The 25,654-nt window shown below is 38.4% G+C and overlaps 1 protein-coding gene across 28 annotated transcripts in view; it reads right to left on the bottom strand.

Moving 5' to 3' along the window:
* Pum1 (pumilio RNA binding family member 1) overlaps nucleotides 1-17,823 on the bottom strand; it is a 120,380-nt gene extending 102,557 nt beyond the window's left edge. For 10 of the 28 annotated variants that reach the window (XM_021734977.3, XM_040288266.2, XM_021734974.3 and 7 more), the window contains exons 1-2: nucleotides 17,548-17,822; nucleotides 12,615-12,988 (exon numbers count right to left, since the gene is read on the bottom strand). In XM_021734977.3, coding sequence (XP_021590652.1) covers nucleotides 12,615-12,977 — 363 coding nt within the window. In that variant the 5' untranslated portion in view covers nucleotides 12,978-12,988; nucleotides 17,548-17,822. Of the gene's footprint in view, nucleotides 1-12,614; nucleotides 12,989-17,547 lie in introns of those variants that run through there. The other 18 variants (XM_078025787.1, XM_078025783.1, XM_078025782.1 and 15 more) reach the window with 5 other exon arrangements.
* Nucleotides 17,824-25,654: the final 7,831 nt, after the last annotated feature.

Raw genomic sequence — 25,654 nt, forward strand, 5'->3', positions numbered from 1 at the left:
AATGGATATGGATGTGGGGATCCAAAAAAATCATATGAAGGTTATTGTATACCAGATGCAATTCTTTAATTTGTGGATTTATTTTCTAGAAAATAGGCTTTATGTTTTTTATTTGGAGTGATGTATATGGGTTAACACTGTTAAGTGTCCAGGTAAGAAATATAGGCCATTCAAATAAGGCGACAGGGACAGGATATAACTTTGGAATTGCTGCAGGTGGGTGCAGGAAGTGGGAATAGCTCTTTTTAAGCCTCTAATAGGCAAGGTCTATAATCTCAGCAGCTCAGGAGTCTGAGGCAAGAGGATCACAAGTTTAAAACTAGTCTCAGCAACATAGTGAGGCCCTGTCTCTATAAAATATAAAAAGGAGCTGGCAATGTGGTTCAGAAGTTAAGCCCCTCTGGGTTCAATCCCAGGTACCAGAAAACAGCCTCTAATAGAGGTGCCAGCTAGATGTAAGGGCACATTCCTATAATCCCAGCTTCTTTGGAGGTTGAGGAAGGAGGATCACAAGTTTGAGATCAGCCTGGGCAAATTAGAGAGAACCTATCTCAAAATAAAAAGGGCTAGGGATATAACTCAATGGTAGAGCACCCCCTGGTTCAATCTCCAATAACATGGATAATTATAAAGATGCCATCCTCAGAAATAGAATACAGAAATGAAGAAAACTAATGAATTCAGTTATGAACAGCATTATGCCATTCACGAGTACCTATTATGTACCAAATATTAGGCCTCTAATTAGACATATAAACTAAGCTTTTTAAAAAACATTTTTTATTTGCTCTAATTAGTTATACATGACTAAGCTTTTATTATTGTCCCTAGATGAAAAATTCATGAGAGGGGCTGGGGATGTGGCTCAAGTGGTAGCGCGCTCGCCTGGCATGCGTGCGGCCCGGGTTCGATCCTCAGCACCACATGCAGGCGGGGATGTTGTGTTTGCCGAAAAACTAAAAAATAAATAAAAATAAATATTTAAAAAAAAAAAGAAAAGAAAAATTCATGAGAACCAAGTAAGACTTTAAAATGTGATGTTTGTAAGGTGTATTTGAGTTTTATAAAAAAGTTAACTACACCTAAATGAAGAATAGTAGGTCTCCAAAGAATTATCTAGAGTATAAGCTAATCACTTTCAACATCTCATCTGAGCTCTTACAACATGCCTCATTTTTCTCATCCATTTTCTCATTCATAAAAAAACGAATGGTTAAAACCTACATGGAGGAACTAAGAGTATAGCTCAAGGATATAGAGCACTTGCATAGCACATATGAGGTCCTAGGTTTCAATTCCCAAAACTACCTTCTTCGAAAAAAAAAAATTATTTGTAGTTCAAATCATATAAAAAGATTAAAACAAATCCAGCAAAGCTTGTGAATATGTGTGGTTATTATATCTAGATATAGAAAGGAAGCACACAGTAATAACAACAAAATTACCTGTAGATCCCATTGGATACACTCTAGCAACCTAAGCTAAACACATTACTAACATTTTTACATTACTAAGATTTTTTTAAATTAAAATACAAATAATTAAGAGATCACTGCATTGGAACAATAGTTAAATGATTTCCAAAGTCTATTTTAACACTAAAATACCTCCCACTGGAAATTTATGAACCATCCTCTTTCATTTAAATGAGCAAACCAAGCTCTTAAATATTAAGACAGTATAATTTGACTTTTTTCTTTTTTAGCCAACTGAAGTTTGGAAAATACAAAACAAACAAGAAAAAAAAACAAAATTGCAAGTAATTTCCCCAAAATATTTTGTTACACAGATATAACAATATTTTGTGGTATTTCCACCCAGTTGTTAACCCATATACATCACTCCAAATAAAAAACATAAAGCCTATTTTCTAGAAAATAAATCCACAAATTAAAGAATTGCATCTGGTATACAATAACCTTCATATGATTTTTTTGGATCCCCACATCCATATCCATTCTCACTATAGATTCACTGCAATTCTCATTTTGAAACAATTTTCCTTATAAATCCCTCTTCCCTTCACGAAGCTAAGTTTCTTCAGAGCAAAATATATATTTATATTTATATTTATTTCATTGTTTTGCATTTTACAAGGCTTCTGACCCACAACAATCTCTCCCGAATTTGAGATTACAAGGGGAGAGAGGGATTTGAATTTGAATTGATAAACAATTTAAAGAATATTTTTTAATTAACAGCAGGTTTGATGCTTATTAAATACATATAGAAACTAGAATAAGTTAACAAATTGTCCCCTTGTTAAAACCCGCAGGGAACTTTCCTTAATAGAGAAAAACTGTCTTAGCAATCAGTTGACTATAGTATATCTATGGCATCTAAAGAGTTCGCACACCTTGAAAATCCTGTTTAGAGTTGAAGCAGGCCACTTCCCAAAGTTGTAAACAAGTTTATTTATATTGTTAGGCTGTAAATATTTTCTTCAAAGAAAAAAAAAGTTGCAGATAAACTAATCCTTCCAACTTCTTTTTTTTTAATATATCTTTTTAGTTGTAGGTGGACACATACCTTTTTATTTTTATTTTTGTGGTGTTGAGGATCAAACCCAGGGCCCCATACATGCAAGACAAGTGCTCTACCATTGAGCCACAGCCACAGCTCCTACTCCTTCCAAATTCTAAAGGACACTGACAGCAGTGATATTTGTTATTTTTGTATTGTTATTTTTGTATATTAGAGATTTATGCACTCTAACAACCTTGAGCCGGGGGTTGCAGTTCAATGGTAGCACGCAAGCAAAGCCTGGCTTCAATTCCCAGAATCACAAAATAAATTTTAAAAAAATAAATAAAATCTTTAGGTAACCATGAAAAATGAAAACACGTGTCCTCACAAACATCTGTACATTAAAGTTCACAGTAGCATCATCCAAAATAACCAAAAAGTTGAAATTACCCTAAAGTCTACCAACTTATAAAAAAAATACAGCAGATATATACAATGGAACATTATTCAGAAACAATGATATAACACATGGAGGAACTGAGTGCTTGTGGTGTGCTGTGTTGGGAATTAAACCCAGGGTTTTTCACATCCTAGGCAAGCACTCTGTAGTTAAGCTGTATCCCCAACCACTTAACATTAAGCTCTAAGTGGAGAAAAACAGTCACAAAAGGTCATATATTGCATGATTATTTACATGAAATGTCCAAAACAAGCAAATCCATAGAGATAGAAGTAGACTAGTGGTTGCCTAGGGTAGGGGAGTAACTGCTACTGGGTAAAAGATCTGGGAGGGGAAAATGTTCTAAACTTGTGATGATGGTTACAACTGTGTGAATATAATGAAGACCACTGAATTGTACACTTCAAATGAGTAAATTATGTATCAATAAGGCTGTTATTTAAAAAAATCTTTAGAGCCACCTATTTCCACAAACCTAAAACAGCCTTCCTAATGAAACTTGTAAAAACACGAGAAAAATACCTCAAAGTTGGCAGTGGACAGCTCAGTGGTAGAGTACTTGCCTAGTACTGGTAAGGCCATGAGTTCGATCCTCAGCACCACAAAAAATAAAATATAAAAATAAGTACTTAAACTATTGTAAAAGCACTTACTAAAGTCAATTCATAGACAAATCCACGTCAGATAAATCTGGTGAAACCATTAATAGAGCATAAAAAAAAAAAAAAACCCTTAATTCAAGTGCAGTAGTGCAAGCCTGTAATTCATGCCAGGCCTGAACATAGCAAAACCCCCATCTCAATCAATTTCTCAAAATGTGAGGCTGGGGATGTGGCTCAAGTGGTAGCGTGCTCGCCTGGCATGTGTGCGGCCCGGGTTCAATCCTCAGCACCACATACAAACAAAGATGTTGTGTCTGCCGAAAAACTAAAAAATAAATATTAAAAAAAAAAAATCTCTCTAAAAAAAAAAAATTTTCTCAAAATGTGATACACAAAAATATGAATAACATTCCTCTGAAGAAAGTTCAATAACGCTTTAACTTCAAGTTTTACCACTAATGCCATATACACGCTTCAAGCCAAGTTCCTCAACCAAATTTCCAAGTATTCAACTTACCTGGGCAGGGACTGTAGCCCATTGGTTGAGCAAGATTGGCTTAGCATGTATGCAGCCTTGAGTTCCATCCCCAAGGTTGTAAAAATAAATAGATAAGTCCATTGATCTAAACTCACCCAACTTACTGATAATCTCTGCACCACTTCTCACAACATTTCCACCAGGGAATCAAGTGTCAGGGCAACCCATAGCTAAACCTGAACTGAAGCTACTGTCCCATTATGGCTCCTTACTATATCCAGAAGATAAAGTGACTAAAGGAAAATATGGGACAAGAATATAGAAACTGGGGGGTGGGGGGAGGCACTGAGGAGGAAAAGACAGGATGATTACAAATTTGAGTTCAGTCTGAGCAATTTAATAAGACCCTGTCCCGAAATAAAATAAAAAATAAAAAGCTTAGCACACAAGACTCTGGGTTCAATTACCAGTATGAAAAAAATATAGTTATATATACACTACTCTACTCTTAGCACTCAATACTTTGTTGACATTGTGTTATAATTACTCCCTCTGAGTGTGAAAGTTATTTTATAAAAGTGAATATACAGGTTTGGGGGTTTTGTTTTTTTTGTTTGTTTTTTGTTTTTTTTGGGGGGTTTTTTTTTTTGGTACCAGGAATTGAACCCAGGGGTCCTTTACCACTGAGCTACACCCCCAGCCCTTTTTATTTTTAATTTTTAGACAGGGTCTCACTAAGTTGCTTAGGGCTTCCCCCAAGTTGCTGAGGAAGGCTTTGAACTTGCAATCCTCCTGCCTCAGCCTCCAAAGTTGCTGGAATTACAGACATGTGTCACAACAACCCGCTAGATAGAATCTTTCCACAACACCCAGAAGCATAATTCTGTCCTCAGGCTTAGCCTGTAGAAAGTATTCAGCAAGTACCCTTGCCTGAGAAAAGGGAGACCCATGCACAAAAGACATGTTCCTCTCCTCAAATTACTGAATAAAGTAATGAAAAGTAAAAACACCCAATCACTCGGTAATTTACAAGGCACTTCAAGCACATTCCTAACTGAAATTGAAAACCTAAGGCTGGGAGTGTATATGTCTAGAATGCACAAGGCCTTGGTTTCAAACCCAGCACTACCAAAAATTTAAAAAGGAGAAATAAAAAAAAGGCTTTTTCTAACTGCTATATTTTTTCTTTTACTAAGAATCTCATCACTCTTTCCATTCCCCTCTTTTCTTTAGCCACAACAAATTCAGCAAATTCTATAACCTTAATTTACCCCACTAGATTTTCCTAACATATCTTCTTTTCCCACTGTGACATCTAACTACCACCTATCACATAATTTTTTTTCTCTAATTCCACATCAAAATCTTCTAAAACAACACAAACTGCCATCACAGAGTTCGAGTTCAATACAGCATTAGAAAACTGAACTCTTTTTTGGTTCAGCCTATGTGCTTTGTTACTTAAGCTATATCCATAGCTGAAACATTGGACCAAGATAATTCCCAGTTATAGTCAAAGAAGAGCTGCTGATGCAGTTCTTTTGTCCAAGTACATACTAAGCCTTGTGAACTCAGAATATAATGGAAAAGGCTTTTAAGAGGTACAAGAGACAACAAAATATGAAAGACTATTTACTTACATTAACTAAATGCTTCTAGACCAAATATAGAGGCCCCTGAGAAAACTACCCCCCAAAACAGAAGATTCATAGCTAGACAGTAGTACATCAGCAGAAACAAAAAAACGGAGTCCAGGAAATGACAGGACTCCCCAAAGTTTCAAGAATACTTGGGTTCCCTCCCAGTTTAACACAGTACTTCCTAGTAATTACAAGGTAAAAGGATTAACTCCCAGTACTGGAGAATAAGAATGACAGACACACCAAAGATCTGTGTCGGCACACCACGTGTATCTCCTATAGGCTTTCAATCTTTGGTGTATACTGATAAATCCTAGTCCCAAAGACTACAAGCAACAGTGAGTAAGCTCTGTGGAACTGTCCTTTCCCCCGAGCAGATCATCCATTACCTCTGCCCCTTATAATCCAATACAGAGGCCAAAGTTCAACCAATGGACCTTCAAATTTTTTCCCTATTTCATCAGTCTACTTTATCTCTCAGCAGTTTACAGAGAAAACAGATTTCACAACATGAGAATAAAACATTCACAACAAGTCAAAGACTTGACCTTCAGTTTTACATGATGAAACTTTCAATGCTGTTCAAAAAATAAATCAACTTGTAAAAATTACTGTTAAATAAACAATTTTTAAGATACACAACCCATTTATACGGGAAGGTGTTTTCAAGTATTTTGATCCATATCTATTGTCTGGTTTACTATAATTTTACAGCCCACCTCCCAGAAATAAATTCACCTTCCCTTACTTCCCCCTCCAACAATCTCATTTTAGCACAAAAATTAGGTCTTTGAAGTTCCTTACAGTATCAAATATGATCACCTTATTTATTAAACCACATTACATGTAACTTATTTATATTCTTAAAGTAGAAAAAAATCCAAGAGAGATGGCTCACACCTGTAATCCCAGCTAACTGGGAGGCTAAGGATCAAAAGGATCAAAAGTTCAAGACCAGTTTGGGCAACTTAGACTCTATCTCAAAATACAGGGGGTTGAGGAAAGGATAAGTAATGCAGTTCAGCAGTAAAAAACTTGCCTAGCATACACAAAGCCCTGGGTTAGAAACCCAGACTTTTAACATACATTATATCATCTCAACAAATACTCTTAAGCTCTTAAATTCTCAAACTTTTATTTAAAAGGTCTCATGCTAGCTGGGTGTGGTAGTACACACTTCTAATTCCAGTGACTCAAGAGGCTGAGGCAGAAGGATCACAATTTTGAGACCAACTTCAACAGCTTAGTAAGACTCTCAGCAACTTAGCAAGACCCTGTCTCAAAATTTAATTTTTTTTTTAATTTATAAAAGGTCTGGCAGTGTAGCTCAGTGATAAAGCACCCCTGGGTTGAATCCCCAGTATCAATAAATGAATAAGTAATCTTTAAAAATAAAGTATCAAAGAGGAACAACCAGCTAATAAGAGGATTTGCTACCACAGGCAGAAAAATCCTAATTTCAAAAAGTAAAAAAAGGCTGGCACTATGGCACACACCTATAATCCCAGTGATTTGGGAGGCTAAAGCAGGAGGACTGTGAGTTCAAGGCCAGCTTCAGCAACTTGGTAAGCCCCTCAACTTAATAAGACCCAGTCAAACTAAAAAACTAAAAAGGGTTGAGAATGTTGCTCAGTGGTACAGCACCTCTGGGTTCAATGCCCAGTACAAAAAAAAAAAAATGTTAAGACATAGTTCAGTAAACTTGGTGGTATGGCCCTTGCCTAGATTATGCACAGTCCTGGGTTTGATCCCCAGTATTGCAAAAAAAGTGAAAATAAAATTGTGAAAGTGACTGCTCATAAATGGCAGTAATTATGAGAGAAATAAAGTACATGGCACAACAAATCACTCACTTCCCTCCAACACTGCTGGCTGGCATCACAGCCAGTGATATTCTTCCCTTCCCCAGTTCACTGGTGGAAGCACTCTGCCAATATGATCTTAAACTTCATTCCATTGTGTCAAAAGGCCATTTTTTAAAATATTTTAGTTGTAGATGGACACAATATCTTTATTTTGTTTATTTATTTTTTTATGTGGTGCTGAGAATAGAACCCAGTGCCTCACACATGCCAGGTAAGTGCTCTACCACTGAGCCACAACCCCAGCTCCCCAAAAGGCTATTTTTAAAAATTAAAAAAGGCTCAGAAAACAGTTACCACCAGAGAGGAATAATAGCCCAGTAGAATAGTAGAATATGCTGGCAATAGATCACTTTATATTGAGTCATTCTCTCTCTACAGAGATAAACTTCCCACATTGCCACTTCGAACACTTACAAAAACAGAGCAGGAAAAAAGTAGACCCTAGCACATCAATGCTCTTGTGATGGGAAAAAAGTCTCCAGTAATTAAAAAAAAAAAAAAATATCAACATTACTTGTATTTATCTCCTTACTATCATGTTTATATATCAAACTTGGCCAGCAAAACTGTCTCAAAACAATTCTTTTACTTCACAAAGCGCTATTATTTTGCAATAGTTCTGTCCTATCTTAAGGCAGAAGTCTACCTAGAGCATGTACATAAAAACCAAAAAGACTTATTTCAAAATTAGGTTCTAGGGCTGGGTTGTAGTTCAGTGGTAGAACGTTGCCTAGCATGTGTGAGGCACTAGGTTCAATTCTCAGCACCACATATAAATAAAATATAGGTACTCTGACAATTAAAAAAAATTAAAAAAAAAAAAACAGGTTTAAGGGCATGCCTGTAATCCAGCTAAGGCAGACTAAGGCAGACGGACCACAAGTTCAAGGACAGCCTCAGCAACTTAGTAAGACCCTGTCTCACAATAAATGGACCATTTATATAAATTCAGTGGTACAGTGACCCTGGGTTTAATCTCCAGAAAGCGCGCGGGTGGTGGGCAGCACAGCGGGGACTGACAGCTTCTCTCTCATAACTAGGCTTCAGTTCCTCATCTCTCTAAAAAAGGATATTACTGCCCTCATGGGATTGTTGTAAAGATTAAATATAGGAAGTATACAGTCCAGTGTCTACAACATAAGTTCTCACTAAATGCTATTATCAGTAGTTTTCAAACAGCCACTTATCCACTAAGACCTAGCAGACAGATCCAAAGGCCTCTTAACCCTCTTATCAGTAACAGTGGCTAATAAAGGTAGAAATTCTCCACCTAGAGAAATGTACCTTTGTTCTTCAATTGTATTGCACTCACCACCTTGGTACCCTGACCAAGTGACCTCTACCTCTTGCCATGTTTCCCAGGAGAACAGCTATAAGATTTATAAGATCCTCTATTTCACCTGAGGACAAAACTGAAAACTTTCTGATCTTCCCTCATTTTGTCAACATAAAATTTCAGAATACCTCCCGGAAAAGGTACATGAAAACACAATAGCCTCTGCCCTATTTAGAATAGGTCAGTCCAGGAGGTGAGTTAAACACCAAAACCATAAATTACAAGGTAGTACAATGACTGTAAATGTAATCTATGGGTAGCCCAAAACAAACATACCACAGCAACTACCCAGAGTTCTCTAATGTTGTTCATTTTTTTTTTTAATATTTTTTAGTTCTCGGCAGACACAACATCTTTGTTGGTATGTGGTGCTGAGGATCGAACCCGGGCCTCACGCATGTCAGGCGAGCGCGCTACCGCTTGAGCCACATCCCCAGCCCTCTAATGTTGTTCATTATCTCATGTGTCCAGTCTAACAGAATTGTGTGGTAGTGGTAAATACCAATTCCAAGTGAGGGTCTCCAGTTTAGGCCCCCTGGGAAGGGAACAGGTTTTGCCATTTAATATTATTAACTCAAGTTTGCTAACTGACCTGGATAAAACTGCTCCATAAGTCAAGATGTGATTCCTTATGATTGGGCTCAGCCTAAGACAGGCCAGAGTAAGCCTTCAATGAATACTTGACTGGGGGTGTAGCTCAGTGGTAGAGCACGGCCTGCCTTAGCATGTGCAAGGCCCTGGGTTCAATCCTGGGTTCAATGCTGCAAAAATTTTAAAAAAAACAAAACAAAACAAAACAAAAACAAAAAACACTTGTTGACTTGCACAACACAACCAAATTTTAGATCTTAGAGCTCTGCCAAGGATTGACCAAGAGTTTGATTTGCCCGCTTAGTAAAAAATAAGCTGAGCACTTTGATTTGCCTTTCAGCTTCATTCGACAGTCTACCATTAGAAAACCCAACGTAAGATTTTATAGATATATAATACAGATTTTAAACACTAATGTTTGTAATTTTTAAACACTGTTTAGCCAACTAAGGTAGAAATAACAGGTTTTCTGCCTTTGCCCATTACACAGGTGCCACCCAATCAAACACTTCTCTACAGCTGCCTACAATATAATACCCACCCCAACCCTGGAATATTCTGCCTCTACACCTCAAATTCAACATGTATACAAAATTTAATTCCCTTGTTCCCAAATCAGATCCCCTTTGTACTTTGCCCCTATTATTTCATTTTCTTAGGGAACCTAAGTTTTCTACTTGAGTCAACAAAGTCTGCATATCTCAGTTCCATACTATTCATACGGTGCCAGGGATCAAACCCAGGACCTCAAACATTAGGCAAATGTTCTACTACTGAGCTTCACCCCAATCCCTCATACCTTCTTTTACACTGCTTACATCAGGTCTGTTAAACAGGTTATCCAATTAGTCTCAGCCATTACCCACTCCAATCTCATTACCAATTGAATCGTCCCAAACTTCAAATGAATAAAAGCCATTCCAAACCCAAAAAACTCTGTTGCATCCCAAAATAAATCTAAGCCTGGCATTCATGGCCTTTATCTCTGAAACCATATTCTTTTCCCCCAACCTTACTTAAAAGCTAAAGAGTTAGTGACTCATGCATTCAATACATTTCTTTGAAAGCTCTATCATAGGGCTGGGGATGTAGCTCAGTGATAGAGCACAACTGGATTTAATTCCCAGTACCAAAAAAAAGAAAAAAAGAAAAAAGTGTCCTAGGTGCACGGGAAGCTCCTTATACATTATACTTCTTAGTATCCTCACCTACACATGCTTATGAAGCAGCACTGACACTGAGGATTTTGTCAGTAAAATAGAGACCTATGATCAATGTGTTGAGTAAGAGGATAAATTCTGCCTGTTTCCACCATGGTACACTACTTTTTTTGAGGGATCAAGGGAAGCATAACTGAGAATTCAGATTTGCAAATGTGTTTTTGAGGCAAAACAGAAAGCATGAGAAGTCTAGTGAAAGATGTCAATTCTTGGGGCCAGGTTTGTGGCTCAGTGGTAGAGTACTTGCCTAGCAGGCACGAGGCACTGTGTTCGATCTTCAGGACCACATAAATGTAAAATAAAGATATTGTATCCACCTAAAACTAAAAAATGTTGTTTTTTTTTAAAAAAAAAAAAAAAGCAGGCTTAAGCCTAAAAAAATTATTATAAAAAAAATGTCAATTCTTTCTGCTAATCGGAATTCAGACTGGTTATATAAAATGAACCTTTGCAAGTTTAATCTACACCCAATTCCCAAAAATAGTCTGATTCAAAGTCTCATCTGCTGGTCAGGCAAAACTCTCCTGTTTGTAAAATACAGCCTGATTCCAGCTTTGGTTTTAAATTAATAAGATTAAAAATTTTCAAATTAAGCAAAATCAGGGAAGTACAGAGGAATAAAACTGAACAAAGTATGTTGTGTGCACGTATGAGTAAGTAACAGCGAGTCCCACTGTTACAGAGAATTACAATGCACTAATAAATTTTTAATTAACCAAAATCCAACAATTTCTTAGAGCAACAGAACAAACATGGTTAAAACCTAAAAGCAACCAGGTGTGGTGGCACACACCTGAAATCCCACCAACTCCAGAGGTTGAGGCAAGAGGATCGCTTAACGAGGCCCTTAGCAACTTAGCAATTAGACCCTATCTCAAAATTAAGAAAATAAAAAAGGGCTGGGGATATAGCTCAGTGGTAAGGGCCAGTGATTCAATCCCCAATACCAAAAAATTAAAATTAAAATAAATAAAAACCTAGGGGGAAGGGGATTAGCAAGGATGGTGGAATGTGATGGTCATCATTATACAAAGTACAAGTATGAAGACTTGAATTGGGTGTCAACACACCTTATATACAAACAGAGATATGAAAAATTGTGGTATATATGTGTTTTAAGAATTGTAATGCAGGGAGCCTGGGGTTGTGGCTTGGTGGTAGAATGCTCGCCTAGCATGCACGGGGCACTGGGTTCCATCCTCAGCACCACATAAATGTAATATAAAGATGTTGTATCCACCTAAAACTTAAGAATAAATACTTAAAAAATAGTAATGATTGTAATGCAAAAGAAAAGTACATGTATAATGGCATAAATTGGAGTGAACATACTTTAGATACGAAAAATTGTGCTTTATATGTGTAATAAGAATTGTAATGCATTCTACTGTTGTATATTAAAAAAAAAATCAATTAAAAATAAATAAAAACCTAAACACCACAACCAACCCCTCCTGATACAAAACATTAATCAGTTCCATTTCAACAATTTCACTTGAGCGGCTGATTTTGTTACCAACTACTTTCAATTATAACACCTTGAAAATAAGTCACCCAAACCCAACAAAAAAAAATTTATAAAATATATTTGTCCTAAAAATAGCCTCAACAGTTCTTGAAATTATCTGAATGGTGGGGAAAGTATTCTTTACTAACAAGGTATTCCTAAAACTATTTTATGTACATTAAAACAGTCATTCATTCCCTTTAATTTAATTAATTAATTTAAATTCATTCCATTTTAAATGATTTAGTTATTTACAATTTAGTACCCAAATGGAAAATTACCCAGTGACAATATGACAATGATCATTCTTTAAAACAAGTGACTCTTTTGTTTAGAACAAACTAAATTAGAAATTTAAGCTTTTAAAGACATTCATTGAAAGCAGTTATTGTAAGTGGATAGTGATTATAAAAGAGTTTGAAAGCTTAAATAGTGAACTTTTTTTTTACCTGATGTTCTGCATGAATGTTATCCCCAGTAGGCCATCGATGTTTGCTATTATTATAGCCGCCTCCACCACTTCCTCCTCCCCCAAGCTGCTCACCATGCTGCCTCTGAAAGAAGTAGTCCACCATAGCGTCGTCCTGTGAACGGCCTGCAACTCCTATGGATCCTGGGACAGGGCTGGAGTGTGTCCCAGCTGCAAGAGCCTGATTTGCAGCTGGTTGTGGCTGCGCTTGGGACCCTGTTCCAGATGTCAAAACAACAGGCATGTTGGGATTAGCTGGTTCTTGAGGGTGATGTTTCAGGTGGGGGCTGAAAGAGTCCTGCCAAAGCACTGCTTTTCTCTTCAAGACACATGCAACGCTCATTCCACCAACACCTAAGGACAGATAGGTTATATACGTTTAATATTTGCATTTTGAAACAACTTGATAGACACTAATAAAAACATGAACTCCACATCTTCTGCTATACAATCAACATTAACCAGTTTCTACCAAGCTGCCAATTTTATATTATACACACAAATTCCTAAACTAAAATCTTCATTTTTAAGTTGTTGAATCTCTGTTAATGTAAATAAAGGTAATTGATGGTCGTGTCTCTGACAAGATATTGAATCAGGACTCAATACCACAACTTCTGGGAAGCCTTTTCAAAAGGTAGCAATATAGGGGCTGGAATGTAGCTCAGTATTAGAACACTTTTCTAACATGTGAGACCCTGGTTTCCATTCCTATCCCTAAATTTAAAAATAAAAAAAAAATTTAAAAAAAGAGCTGGGCACGGTGGGCATGCCTGTAATCCCAGCAACTTCAGCAGATTAGCGAGGTACTCAGCAACTCAGTGAAACCCTGTCTCTAAATAAAATATTAAAAAAAGGACTGGGAATGTGGCTCAGTGGTTAAGCACTTCTTGGTTTAATCCCTAGTAACAAAAAAAAAAAAAAAAAAGTAAACAGAATTAGACTTCAATTGGTGGCTTCTATACTGAGCTTACTTGCTCCTTAAGCCAACTGTGGATATAGTTTTTAAATCAACAAGAGCTTTTTTTTTTTTTTTTTTTTTTTTGGTCAGTGGACCTTTATTTCATTTATGTATATGCAGTACTGACAATTCAACCCAGCACCTCACACACCAAAGAGCCACAACCCCAGCCCCTAAATCAACAAGAGCTTTTTAGAACAACTTTTTTTTTTTTAAGAGAGAGTGAGAGAGGAGAGAGAGAGAGAATTTTTAATATTTATTTTTCAGTTCTCGGCAGGCACAACATCTTTGTTGGTATGTGGTACTGAGGATCGAACCCGGGTCGCACGCATACCAGGCGAGCGCGCTACCGCTTGAGCCACATCCCCAGCCCCTTTTTAGAACAACTTTACTGCTGGATATACAAATAAACAAACTACGAAATAATCAATAGCTCAAGATTGTCTAATTTGAAAAGACCCTTTAAAATACCCAACATATTCCACAGGATACTCCTTGAAGAAACAATTAGACATTCTGACCAAGAACAACAACAGAATGTTCTTAGCCTAAACCCTCTCCTCAGCTGCTACTGATGAGGGGGTAAATTCAAGACTTTAACCAATAAAGTACAATTTAAATGTAATCCTATAATTTTTCCATTAGTGTTTTGACACCTAGAAACAGAATGAGAAAAACCAAATTCACTTTTCTAGAGTAGAAAGCCTCACTGTAAAACCAGAAATCTCACCACAGTAATACTGTGGCAAATATAATGCAGATATTATCTCATCACAGAAACTTTGAAAGGTAAGGATTTTCATTCCTATTTCCCAGATGAAAACATTAAGGCACAAAATTATGATATGCCCAAGGTCATTTAGCAAATGAGTAGCAGAGAAGGCTCTCAATCTGTTCTGTACCCAAACTTAGTTGTTTCTATCTGCGTCCCTTGCAACAGTATCTCTCACCAGCCTCCTCTACTCCTCTGAAAGAAGCCTGAAAATGTTACTATTATATATTACAATTTAAGTTCTAAAAATCAAAAAAGTTACATTTGTATATACAAAGTAAATAAATCAGTTACCAATTAACAAGCATCTGTTCACAACCTCAGAGAGCCTAATTTCAATAGTCCAGTGCTCCATGTCTTATCACTTATTTCAAAACTAGATTTATGAAAAAATCTCTCTCTCCTGAATAATTAAGTCTCCTGACAAAGTAGCATTCACTTCTCACAACTAACTTGTGTTTGGAAGTCAGAAGTAAGAAGACACAATAGAATTTGTGATCTCTTCAAAGCCTAATTTGGAAATGCCTAGTCTAGGTTAACAACTCCAATCCATCAGAGGCTTCCTGGAGTATTGGTGTAGTTTAGTCTTCTAGACTTCTCAGTTTCTCTCTTCATGAATAAAATCTTGTCCTTGCTCAAGTAGCAAAATAAGTAAACCATGCCTGTATCACCATCAGCTTTTGCAAAGTACAAAACAGCCTAATGCCTTCCCAACTCAATTTTCAAAAGGACTCATTACCTTGTTTCCAATAGTGATAGTCCCATTTTCTTCTACTGGGGAATCTCAATCTATTTTTGTTTTAAAATATACCAGAAGCCCAAAACCAAGTTTTGCCACTGAACAATATCTCTGAGCCTGTTTCTTCATCTAGAAAACAGAAAATATGCTTTCTCTATGCAATAGTATCTCTCACAAGTCCAAAATCTATGCAATCGTTTTGGGGTTTTTTTTTTTAATTATTATTATTAAAATATACAAAAGTTACGGATAAGTTTAAAGTCACCATACTGAAGAGCCCACACATTAGTTACCACCAGTTAAGGCAATGCAGCTCCAAGCTCTAGAGAATTCCTAAAATAGTAAATGTAATCTTTTCTGATATAAAAGACCTGTCAAAATAGTTATCTAAAATGAATTTCCATATGAAAAAAGAATTTATCACGGAAGCACACTGAAAACAACCTCATTCCAAAAAGGGATGGGAGAGGCTGGTTTCTATAAAAATGTTCAAACAAAACAATTGGCTTTTGTAAAGCTATCTGTAGGGCCTGCAACTTCCTGCTTTACCTAATGAGGCAAGGTAGTTTCTCAAAGGAGAGAAAACCTGACAGAAGGGACAATTTGAAAGTGAGAAAATACTTAAGTAATTAATGTATGTCTTGGGTAATTTTGTAATACCCTGTCACTACAGCACAAAAATTAAGAAACAGTCATCTAAATGTTAGTAAACAAAATTGTTAATACCTTTTAGGGAACTCTCAAAGTTCACTAAAAAGTTATGTTTAAACAGATTTCAAATGTAATTTTCTACAAATGACCCATGAAAAATAAGTATTTTAAGCAACTAGAATTAGGTGTCAATTCTGGCTCCTCTTCCATAGTTTCCTGTTTACATCAAGGTGTGGATTTTTTTTCTTGTTTTGATTATCATTAATAGAGTTTACTTCAAATAAAGGAACATGGTTTAATCTTTCTCCTTCTACTAAAATGGCTAGTGGTTTAAAAGGTGTTTATTTTTACCATGCTGAACAAACATTCTGTGGTCATAAATTTATTTTAAAGCAATTCATCTCAAAACCAAACTAAACAAATTCCAACTTCAAGAAATCGGTGGCCTTCTACAAAATGAATTCAAGTGTGGTGAAGGCAAAAATACTAACTCGAAAGTTCATACTCTATTATTTCCCAAAGACCCAGATAAAGAATCAGAAGCCACAGAGGGTTTCAAAGTTAAAATTGGCAAGGGATCAAAATGTTTGTTTTGTTTACTAAAAACTACATCGGAAGCCACATACCTTGAGGGAGGCTTGTCTTGGTGATTTTGAGAGTATTCAAAATATGAACAAAAAGCTAAAGCTACCAAACCTATTATCTGAGAACTGACTTTTAAAACAAAATACCCCCTTCAAAACAAATTTAAAAAAAAAAAAAAAGCCTCATAAAGCCTTAGTCTTAATAACAGGACTTGAGCAAAATGATCAATAACTAGAACAGTGTTTTCTAAATTGAACAATGAAGGGGTGAGGATTAAAGTTATGATGAGGACAAAGCCTTCTCTGGTAATTTGTGTGTGGGTTCTTTGGTTTGGTTTAGGTTTGGGGGGGGGGTACGACACTGGAGAAAACAAAGTTAGAGGAGCGTATTCCTCACTTGACGTGGGAGTGGTACTGGCAAGTAAAATAAATGACCTGTGTTTACCAAGCACGTTCGTGAGAACGCCAAGTGTCCAGTTATTGTGTGTGTGGATGGTTCCCCTGCTCCCGAGAGCAGAGCCCCTCGGAGTTAAGAGACACACCAGTACAGACAGGCTCCTCCGAGAGGAGGAACCTACCCCCAAACACCAGCTCTCACGGAAACAAAAGGCCACAAAGCACCCAGGAGCCTCAAAAGCGATCTGAAACTTCCTGATCGCCACTTCTCCACATTTAAAGCTTGCAAAGTTCCCCCACGGCGGGTCTCGCCCGTGGACCCGGGCCACGGCTGCTTCTCCTGGGCTTTATTGTTCCCCTTCCATCGGCGCTGCCACGGAAGCTCAGGAAGTCGAAGAACCCCGGGGTGGCACAGAATTACACTCCATGGCCACACAGAGGAATCCGGGCTTCGCAAACCCGTCAAAAAAGCAACCCGAACGGCAACATCCATCTCCGGAGACTCCCAACAAGGCCGAGCACAAACACAGAGACGCCTCTGGGCTCTGGGCCCAGGCCTAAACCCCCGGCCTTCTCCTCGCTTCGACCCCGCTCCCCACCCCCTCCCTCCTGTGATAACAATAGGGGCCTTGCTGCTGACTCCAAAACATGTACGAAGAACAGCGAGTGAGGAGCCTCAGCCAGGGCCCCGGCGGCTTTTCCAAAGCCCTTCTCACCCCACCAAACGCTCTCAAACACCAATACGAAGGGATAATCTGCTCGCTAGGGGTGCGGCGTAGCGTTTGGGACCCGCGGGGTGCGGATACTCACGGGCGGAGCGGTAGGATGAAGATGGATTTCAGCCCCCCGATCTTCTCTCTCCGGCGCTCTCGCTCCCCCTTACCTTTCACTCCGACAACATGGCGGCCCACTGGGGACTGGGCTGGCGCGGTGCATCATGGGATAGGCTCTGGCCCCGGCTCCGGCGGTGGCAGCGGCGTGTGCCGAGAAGGCAGAGCGGCTCTGGAACAGGTTGCCTGGTTGCCATGCCAACCCGGGGCCTGTGTGAACTTGGGAAACTTGCAAGCAACACAACCGCTGCGCGCGCGAGTGCTCGCCCGCTGGGCGAGCGCGCGCCGCCGAGGGCAGAAGGCGGGGTGCCCCTGGCCGGCACCTGAGCGCGCACGGTGCGCGCAGGCGCGGGGCTGAGCTCGGCCGCAGCTCGGCAGGCGGGCGGCGCGGGAGGCCAGCGAAGTCCTGCGTGCGGTTCTCTGCCCAGTGAGCCAGCCCGCAGGTTATTCTAGGCTGGCGGTGCCCGCAGGGCTCTGGCCTTAGAAGTGGGCAGGATGAATACCTAACTTAACATCGCTAACCGGAGGCGTTATTTAGCCTTCCTGCCTCCATTTCCCCATTTGTGAAATAAAGAGGTAAATAGGAACACCTCCCTAACTGAGGGATTAAGGGGAATAGCATATGCAAAATACTTAGCACAGTACCGGGACTAAGCAAGGCCGCACAGCACAATTTGCAAGATCCCAGGGCAAAATGAAAACGCCAGGCTCCTGGTTAAAAAATGATCATGACTTTTAAGATGGCGACAAGAGAACATTAAACCAAGAACATGGGGGGGGGGGGCTGGGGTTGTGGCTCAGTGGTGGAGCACTTGCCTAGCATGTGTGACGCCCTGGGTTCGATTCTCAGCACCACATACAAATAAATAAATAAATTCATCAACAACTAATAAAAATATTTAAAAATAAATAAATAAATAAACCAAGAACATGAAGCCAACCCTACTAAAAAACACTCAGTCTCAATGTCAGCTGCTGTCATTCTGTCCTGGTTCGAGAAAGAAGGGAAATGTGGTCATCTGATCAAAATGACTTTTCAAGTCAGTAGTATTTGATAAGATAGTTATGTTATTTCAAACTAGAGTGGATTGAATACTTAGGCAAACCACTATCGTATTTTTTTTAAAAAACTGAAGATACTGGGGGAAAAAAGTGAGCTGTATAATTGGAGGAGTTGTATATTTATATATTTATGAATCAAAACCAATAGATCATAAAAAGATGGAAAGAAACGTAACCATCTACACAGGAAAGGAGGCCATCAACAAAGTAAAACTAACAAGAAAATGGTTAAGAACATTTGCAATATATATGGAAGGCAAATAAAGATGATAAATATAAAACTTCTCTAATCAATTAAAAAAAAAATCCAAGCTTACAGCCATTGCACTCACATGTAATTCAAGCTCAGGAAGCTGAAGCAAGAGGATAGCTTGTTTGAGACCAGCCTGGGTAATTTAGTGAGATCACCTCAAAATAACACATAAAAAAACACTGGGGATGTAGCTCAGTGATAGAGCACTTGTGTAGCATATGCCAGGCCCTGGATTCCATCTCTTCTACTGGCCAAAAAAAAAAAACTGTCACTGTGGTTGCAATACTGGAAATATACACTCGACTATACACTTCAAATGAGTTGGTTTTTGTTTTTTGTTTTCTTTTTTGTGGTGCTGGGGATTGTGTGTGCCAAGCAAGCACTCCACCAACTGAGCTATATCCCCAACCCCTCAAATGAGATTTTATCGTATGTGAAATATATCTCGAAGTTGTAGAACATGAGAAAAATATAAATATAAAAATATGTAATAAATCAACTTTGAAATGTATTGTTTCATCTGTACACACTGGCCAAATTAAAATGATTATTGAGTCTGGGGGTGTAGCTCCATGACAGAAAGCTTGCCTGGCATACAAAAGACCCAAAGTTCAATTTCCACTACTGAAAAAAAATAAATAAATAAATAATTTTTTTTTAAAGTTGTTTGTTAACATGGTGTTTCTGGAAGTATGTGAGAAAATCAGCACTCAGTTTGTTTAAATTGAGCATATATTGGTTTTATTTACCAAAAAGAAAGAGGAAGGGCTAGGGATGTGGCTCAAGCAATAGCGTGCTTGCCTGGCAGGCATGCGGCCCGGGTGGGATCCTCAGCAGTACAAACAAAGATTTTGTGTCCGCTGAAAACTAAAAAATAAATATTAAAAAAAAAAAGAGGAAATTTTTGCTTTGTTTGTTTTTGTTGTATACTAGAGATTGAAGCCAGAGGTGCTTAACTAGTGAGCCATATCCCTGTCCCTTTTTATTTTTATTTTGATACAGGGTCTCACTAAATTGCTTAAGGCCTCAAGAAGTTGCTGAGGCTGGTTTTGAACTCTCCTGCCCCAGCCTCCCCAGCCACTGGGTTGTAGTTATGGTTTTATATTCACTGGGACTGCAAGCAAGCACCACTCTGCTTGGCTCCTTCTCCTTCTTTTTAAGATTTTGATTTCTCAATAAGATTTAGAGGTTAGCAGGACTCACCCTGGTAATGCCAGCAGCTCAGGATGCTGAGGCAGGAGGATCATGAGTTCAAAGCCAGCCTCAGCTATTTAGTGAAAGACTAAGCAACTCAGTGAGACTCTGTCTCTAAATAAAGTACAAAATAGGGCCGGGATGTGGCTCAGTGGTTGAGTGCCCCTGAGTTTCAATCCTTAGGAAAAAAAAAAAACTAACTGAAAAAAAGACCCTGAGCTCTGCTACTTCCTGGCTTTATGACTTTGGGTAATTCTGAGTAGCATCTATAAAATGAGAGTGTCACTACTCTTTCAACAGGGTAGTTATGATGGTTATACATATATATATATATATATATATATATATATATATATATATTATAAAGTGTCTGGTACCAAATTACTATCCAATAAGTGTAGCAATTAGGTTGTAGTTATGGTCTTATATTCACTTCTGAATCCCTGGTAGCTAACTTAGTGCAAGGCATACAATTATTGCTCATTAAATGTTTCTTAAACTGGGCACAGTTGTGCAGGCCTCTAATCCCAGCAGCTTGGGAGGCTGAGGCAGGAGGATCTCGAGTTCAAAGTCAGTTTCAGCAAAAGCAAGGTGCTAAACAACTCAATGAGACCCTGTCTCTAAATTAAAGGGTTGGGGGGTGTGGCTCAGTGGTCAAGTGCCCCTGAGTTCAATCCTTGTACCCCCCCCCAAAAAAAAAGAAGTTTCTTACATGTATGAATTCCAACAGACTTGGTGGTACCTGCCTCTAACCCCAGCAACTCAGGAGGCTGAAGCAGGAGGATTGTAAATTAGAAACCAAAAATGCTGGAGATGTTGCTCATTGGTAGAGGGCCCCTGGATTCAATCCCTGTTACGGCAAATACATGAACTCAACAGCTATTTACAGTGTCAATACTCAAATTCAAAAATCCTATATGTAATATTTTATATTCTGAGATCCAAGTCTGGAGGCAGACCAAAAATTACTTTGCTTCCCTGAGCCTTCTTTCTGCCCCCCACCCCCACCCCCACCCCATGCAACATGGAGTTAATATAACAGTACTAAATGAAATAAAGTAGATAACATATTGAGGCCCATGAGGCCAGGACACCACAAAGTGCTGGATAGCCATAACAGCAAAACATACAAGAGGAATAAACAGCATTTATAAGAAAGTTTCAGTTTTCAGAATTTTACCACTCTCTGTGCTCCTTGATTCCATCCTGAGATCCATGACTAATTCCTTAATTTTAACTTTAGCTTCCACAATCAGACACACAGATTCTAACGTCAGTCAGCCATACTCATGTGGTACCAGCCTTTAGGCCTCTAGTCAGTCAAATGATGCAATCCCAGCAAAATGGGTGTCACCCATCCCTGATCTCCCTTAAGAACTTCCTTTTAAAGGGCCTGAAGCCCCCACCCAGCCCCAAATAACCTATCAGAACAAGGTAACCAGCAAATTCATGAGACTATCCTATTATCCAATAAGGAAGAGGATGCTCATTATTTCATTTAAAATTCCCAAAATACCTATGACATGAATGAAATTTTTTATTCCTATTTAAAAATGAGAAAAACCAAGATTAGAGAAGTTAAGAACTGGATTAACATTTATCCAAACTTGTCTAAGGCTACTCACTGAGAGTTACATGGGCAAGACAATGGGGAAATCATGCCTAAAACTTGGGAATACTTTCAATTCATTTGGCTAAACCCATATGTCACAGATAATATCAATCTTTGGGAATTTCCAAAACCAAAAAATCTAATCAAGATGACCTTGGGAAAGGATTAGAGTGGATTTGAGAATGGTAATTTAAATCTATTCAAAAGGAACCTAATCCAGGCCTTTGTAAACTCATCAAAGAAAGCCCTATAAAAGTCTCAAATTGGAAATTTTTTAGTGAAGGTCATTTGACACAGCCTGGGTTCAAGAATTTCAAATATCACCTCTTCCTCCTCTTTCATATGGTAGTGGTCAGAGGTTTACTGCTAAGTCAGCCATCTTCAACCTGGCCATTCTAACAACTAAGGACAAATTCCAGGGGTTTGTTTATTTACTTACTTATTGCCTTCCCCAGTGCTGAGGATTGAACCCAGGGTCCTGTACATGCTAGGCAAACATTCTATCAGGGAAGGATATCCCCAGCCTGACTCTCATTGTGACTTACAACCAAATGTTACCAACTGGAAAAAGTTGCTATAATGTAGCATTCATAAACTTAGTATAAAGCATTGTCAGCAAAGATTGGATCCCCTCATTTTCTGGAAGGATATTTAGTTAACACTATTGGTTTTCAACTGTATTACACTAATATTCTTGCTTCTTTGTAGAATCTCCCTCCGGTGGCACTTCCCATCCTGTTTTGGGGCTTGGGTAAGTGTTATGCTGTTGACATTTCCATTGTCAGTTCTTTTTCTTAGCAGATCCTGGTTATTAGAGTGCTTTTCCCATCTGAAAATAGGCAGAAGGAGGGGTTGGGGTTTCCAGTATTGGTGATTAGGTAATTCTGAGCAAGCCTCCCACTGAGGGAAAACTAGTAAAACTGGAAAAACATAAAAATCCCTGCTTGATATGGTTGGAAAGCTAACAAGCTAGTGAAGAATGACAGAGAATAACTGAGAGATGCCAGCCCACATTGAGAACTACTTTTCCAGCTAAGGCATTTCTTGAGAGAGAGTTAAGAGGACAAGGGGAAATTTTAACAATACAGACTGGTGTTCAGAACCTGCTAGGCGAGAGTGTTCCTCATGAGAACTCTTGTCTTGGATTGGAATCCCAAAGGACTGCACCCTAAAAGTAAAGGAGAAGAGTATAGGCAAGCCCTTACAGGATTTCCCTGCATGTAGGGATTGCAACTTGGCTTCAACCCTTCTCAAACCGAGAATTGCATTAAGGTGATCCCTGAGTACCAACGCCTCCAGGAAGCTGGCAGAAAACCATTCTCGCTGGATAAAACATCATCATCCTAGGCCTCTAAGTATTTCGATGAACAAATATGCAAATATGGTATTTGGTCCACAAGCAAAAGTAATTATATGTACTAGAAGATAATATAAACTAGATCTAACAACAGAAACAATAGGTTATTGAAAAGGAACAAAATATTGAAGTCGTTGGATTGTTCATCATGTAAATAAATAAGTAGATGATTCATAATTTTGGCCAGAAAAAGTGGGAAATACACAAAAACAACCAAATTATAACTTTATAACTGAAAAACATTATAATCCAATAGATTGAGGTCAACAGCCAGGTTAAACACTGATAGAGAATTAGTAAACTTAGAGATCAATCACAAAATATATCCAAAATGAAAGATACAAGGGTCTAAAAGAGGAGAAAATGAATCAGTTTAACATACAGGGAAACCAGGAGAGGAAAGAATGAATGAGGAAATGAGGGAAATTATAACCTGTGATATATTTCACAGGAAAGGGCTAATTTTCCGAAACTAATGAAAATTTTAAATAAATAAATAAATAAAGCCACTGCCAGGTGCAGTGGAACACACATGTACATCTAGGTACACAGAAGGCTGAATCAGGACAATCATTTGAGTCCACGAATTTAAGACTAATTTGGGGACTGGGGTTGTGGCTCAGTGGTAGAGCACTTACCTAGTGTGTGTGTGAGGCACTGGGTTCGATCTTCAGCACCACATTTAAATAAAATAAAGATATTGTGTCCATCTACAACTAAAATATATCTCTTGGGAGCTGGGATTGTGGCTCAGCGGTAGAGCGCTTGCCTAGCACAGGTGGGACCAGGGTTCGATCCTCAGCACCACATAAAAATAAAGGCCTCGTGTTGTGTCCATCTATGCCTAAAAAATAAATATAAAAAAATACAATAAAATATATCTTTTTTTAAAAAAACAGACTCATTTGGGCAGCATAGCAAGACCTGTCCAAAAGAAACAGACAAAATTAAAAATAAGAGCTAGGGTTGTGGCTCAGTGGTAGAGAGCACTTACCTAGCACGTGTGAGGTGCTAGGTTTGATCCTCAACGAAAGAGAGAGAGGAAGGAAGGAAGAAAGAAAGAGATTGTCTCTCTATCTACATCAAAAATAAAATGAAATAAGGTAAAGCCACAGATTTGAGCAATGCTGTGAATTCTAAACAAGAAACCTCAGGAAAATTAAGGCCGGTATGTGGGTGAGGAGTAAAGAGATGGTGGCTGTTCTTTCACCATTCTCAAGGGACATGGGGTCATGTCAGGGCAGCACAATGTCCCTGGTGGAAGCAAAAAAAGGAAACAAAGCCTATATGTGCAGATGGAGAAGTAAAGTATACAGTGAACAACAGAAAGAGGGCTGGGGATGCAGCTCAGCCGGTAGAGCGCTTCCCTCACATGCACAAGCCCAGGGTTCAATCCTCAAGACAATAGATAAATAAATAAATAAATAAATAAATAAACAAACAAATAAATAAATAAATAAATAAATAAATAAATAAATAAAGGAGGGGGGAGAAGAGAAGAAGAAAAGGTGATTGCAAAGGAAAAGAGAAATTAGAAAGTGTCAATATAATTCCAGAACTGAAATTCTGGACAATATGACCATAAAGAGTCTGAGAGAGAGAGAGAGAGACAGTGGTACATAAGAAAAGTGCAAAAGTACTTGCTTATTAGAAGAAATATGGCTAAGGCTCAAAAATGGATAGAAATCAAATAAATATGAGAATCTCCTTTTGCTAAGACATAGCATAAAATAAAACTAGCATTCATAACTTTTTTTTTGGCACCTGGGATTGAACCCAGGGGCGCTTAACCACTGAGCCACATCCCCAGCCCTTTTTTAAATTTTATTTAGAAACAGGGTCTCGCTGAGTTGCTTAGGGCCTCGGTTAGTTGCTGAGACTGGCTTTGAACTCATGATCCTCCTGCCCCTGCCTCCTGAGCCACTGGGACACACTTATAACTTTCAAGCCAGGAAACTTCAACAGGAAAAGTGTAAAGAAAAACAGAATCAAAGTACAGTAAGTGGTAAATGTTTAATACAACAATAAAAAGTCTTAAGAAGAGGAATGATTCTGTGTAGAGCACTTCCTAGCACACACAAGGCCCTGGATTCAAGGCCCCAGGTTTGACCCTGAGCATTGGGAGAAAAACAAAGATAGATGTTTTAAAGATTTATTTGCTAATGTTTACATTTTCATAGTCTGTTCTAGATGATCAGAGAAAAAAAAAATTGGGAGTGGAACCGATGGGTAGCTAAGTGGTAGAGGCCCTGGGTTTGATCCCAGTACCCAAAGAAATAAAGTCATAGACTAAAATTTTCCATAATGATGATAAGCATTTAGCAGAAATCAAAGCCAAAATTTAGCAGGTGATGTCTGAGATAAAGATTCCACAGTTGATGCCTGTAATCCCAACAGCTTGGGAGGCTAAGGCAGGAGGAGAGTAAATTCAAAGCTGGCCTCTGAGGGCTGGGTTTATAGCTCAGTGGTAGAGCGATTGACTCACATGTGTGAAGCCCTGGGTTCAATCCACAGTGTCACATAAAAATAAAGATATTGTGTCCATCTACAACTAAAAAAAAAAAAAAAAAGGCAAGTTGCTGAGGTTAAAAAAAAAAAAAGGAGGTAAA

This window comes from Ictidomys tridecemlineatus, chromosome 11 (assembly GCF_052094955.1).
Source record: "Ictidomys tridecemlineatus isolate mIctTri1 chromosome 11, mIctTri1.hap1, whole genome shotgun sequence".
NCBI lineage: Eukaryota > Metazoa > Chordata > Mammalia > Rodentia > Sciuridae > Ictidomys > Ictidomys tridecemlineatus.